The 2,436-nt window shown below is 68.3% G+C and overlaps 1 protein-coding gene across 2 annotated transcripts in view; it reads left to right on the plus strand.

Annotated features, from left to right (window-relative positions):
- Positions 1-2,436, plus strand: part of AHDC1 (AT-hook DNA binding motif containing 1) — a 40,235-nt gene that overhangs the window by 30,969 nt on the left and 6,830 nt on the right. For both annotated transcript variants that reach the window (XM_042892844.1, XM_042892843.1), the window contains exon 2: positions 2,213-2,375. Coding sequence is in view for 1 of the 2 variants with exons in the window: in XM_042892843.1 (XP_042748777.1) it covers positions 2,213-2,375 (163 nt within the window). In the remaining variant the exon portion in view is untranslated. The remainder of the gene's footprint in view (positions 1-2,212; positions 2,376-2,436) is intronic.

Genomic DNA, 2,436 nt, shown 5'->3' on the forward strand with positions numbered 1-2,436 from the left:
GGCGGGGGGGGGGCTGGGTGTGTGTGAGAGAGCAGTGCGAGTGTGAGAGCGTGCGACGGATGGGGGCAAAAGGGGGGAGGGGGGACAGAGGATGGGCGCCCCTATGGTGTGTGTGCAAGGGAGGGAGCCCCCTCTGTGTGTGTGTGTGTGTGTGTGTGCAAGGGAGAGGCAGAGCCCAGGGCTGTGCAGGGTGTGTGTGCAAGAGTCTGTGAGTGCAATGGGGGGCACATCCCCAGAGCCGCACGTCTGTGTGTGTGCAAAGCCCCCAGCACGTCGTGCGTGGGGCAGACATGACCCCCAGCGTGCAAAGCGCGTCCCCGTGTCCCTCTGGGATGGGGGGGGGGGGGGTGTGGATTTGGGGCCAGCGCTGCCCACCCTGCTGGGAGATGTGGGGCCGCCGCGTCCCCATCTGTGTGGCGGTCCCCTCCCGTCTCCCGGTGGCATCTCCGGCCCCACCCCGACATCTGGGTGGCCTCAGAGCCGGGCAGCAGCCCACGTCCGCGTCCTGCGGGGCCGCAGCGCTGCCAACAGAGCCCTTCTGGGAGGGTCTGGGCGCCGGCAGCCCCCGGAGGGGGGCGGTGGAGGGGGTGAGGGGGGGGGGCAGGAGGGACGCGGCCACCCCCCCCCCCTCTGCCACCTCTCCCACCCCACGGCCGTGCCAGCCTGCCCGCAGCCTGAGCCGAGCCCGAAACCGTTAAACTAATTAAAGCTTTGCAGCAGCGGGATTAAGGCCGGGCAGGGGAGGTGGCAGCCCAGGTAGTCGATTAGTTCACCAGGCGCGGATATTGGATTTCTGCGCGGCGAGTCAGCAGTCTTCGGGGGCTGTTATCTTTGCGAGGCTCCAGGGGTCAGGAGGTGGATGCAGGGGTGGCTGTGAGTCCCCCCCCCCCCCTTGGCTCTATTCCCCCCCCCCCTCCCCTTCGCCCGCCGCAGCGCCGCTCCCATCCATCTCTCTCCCTCCATCCCTCCTCTCTTGTGTGGTCTCGGATGGTGTTTTGTAACCAGCACAAGGAAAAAAAAAAAAAAAAAAAAGGGGAAAAAAAAAAAAAAAAGAAGGAAAGCGGCCCTACCCCTGGCTAGCAACCCAGGAATGGCGAAGTCCAGAGCGCCTAATGCGAAACATGTGGCAGCTGCCTGGGGCTGAGCAGAGGAGGTGAAAGTGAGCGCGGCGGCGCGGCGAGCATCGCGACCCGGTGCTGCTGGGGGCTGCCGGGCGCTGCCCGGCCCCACGGCTCGGGGTGGGGGGCTGCAGGTGGGTTTGTGGGGTGGGCGCTGCGTGGGGGGCAGCGCTTCGTCCCCGGCCGCGCGGCCCAGGGCAGGAGAGCAGCGCGGGGCGGTGCGGGGCTGACGGTGCGCGTCCTCGTGTGCCAGGGCGTGCCGGCGGGGGAGGGCCGTGCGCCCCTATAGGTCTGGGTACCCCGCGGAGCCCTCGTCGGCACCCGGGGCGCAGAGCGGGGGATGTGGGACGGGGACGCGGGATGGGGACGTGGGACGGGGTCGCGGGACGCGGCTGTGCCCCGTTCTCCCCGCGGAGCCGTGCGCAGCGTGTGCGGCGAGGACCGGCTCCCAGCGGCTGTTCTGGAAAACCTCCTGTTTGCTTCCTTCCTGCCTGACTCCCCTCCAACTGCTCTCAGCTCCGGGCACATTAGCAGATTCATCAGAGACTCGACCGGTCTTTCTAGCACATATTTTCCTGCTCCACATTGCCCTCGGTGTAACTCTACACCCGGCAGCAACAGGGGCGCGTTTCTGCGGGGCTGCGCCCGGTGCCAGCGCCGCTGCACCCGCGGGAGAGCGGGGAGACGGGAGGGGGCTGAGGACAGCCTGACAGGTTTGAATTCTCCTTCCCTGCCTTGTTGATAAGTTGTCACGCTAATCCAGACACCGGGAACAGCCTGGATCACGGCGAGCCGGGTGTGTGTGTGTGCGTGTGTGTGCGCTGGGGGAGGGAGGGAGCAGGCAGAGCTTCACGCAGGGCTGTGGCACACGGCGCCGTGCCGGGGGAGCTGCGCCTGCACCAGGGGTCCCCGACCACCGGCGTCATGGGAGCTGCAGGAACAGCACGGATCCGTGCAAATCCACGCACCCACACCCAGACCCTCACAAGATGTCCCACCCCGCGTGGACAGACCCATGGTGCCCTGTGCGGGGCTCCCCGGGCGCTGCGGGGCCGATGGGCTGACACGTGGGGGTCTCTGTGCTTGCTCGGCAGATGGGAGCTCGGTCACCTGCCAGCCCGGCGCACTGGAGAACGGTGCCAGCCCGCCTGCAGAGTGGTTCCCACGTGCCCAGGGCCCCCGCCAGCCCAGCAGCGACGGCGACGGCCCTGAACGCGGCTTCCGAGTGAACCTGCACTGCAAACACCCGCGGCCCAGGTAGCCCGGGGGGATCCTCGGCTCAGGGTGGGCAGCAGAAGGGTCGGGGGGGGGGGGGGGG

The sequence above is a fragment of the Lagopus leucura genome, unplaced genomic scaffold, assembly GCF_019238085.1.
Source record: "Lagopus leucura isolate 7727_CA_CO unplaced genomic scaffold, USGS_WTPT01 136-15_obj-0_obj, whole genome shotgun sequence".
NCBI classification, from domain to species: domain Eukaryota; kingdom Metazoa; phylum Chordata; class Aves; order Galliformes; family Phasianidae; genus Lagopus; species Lagopus leucura.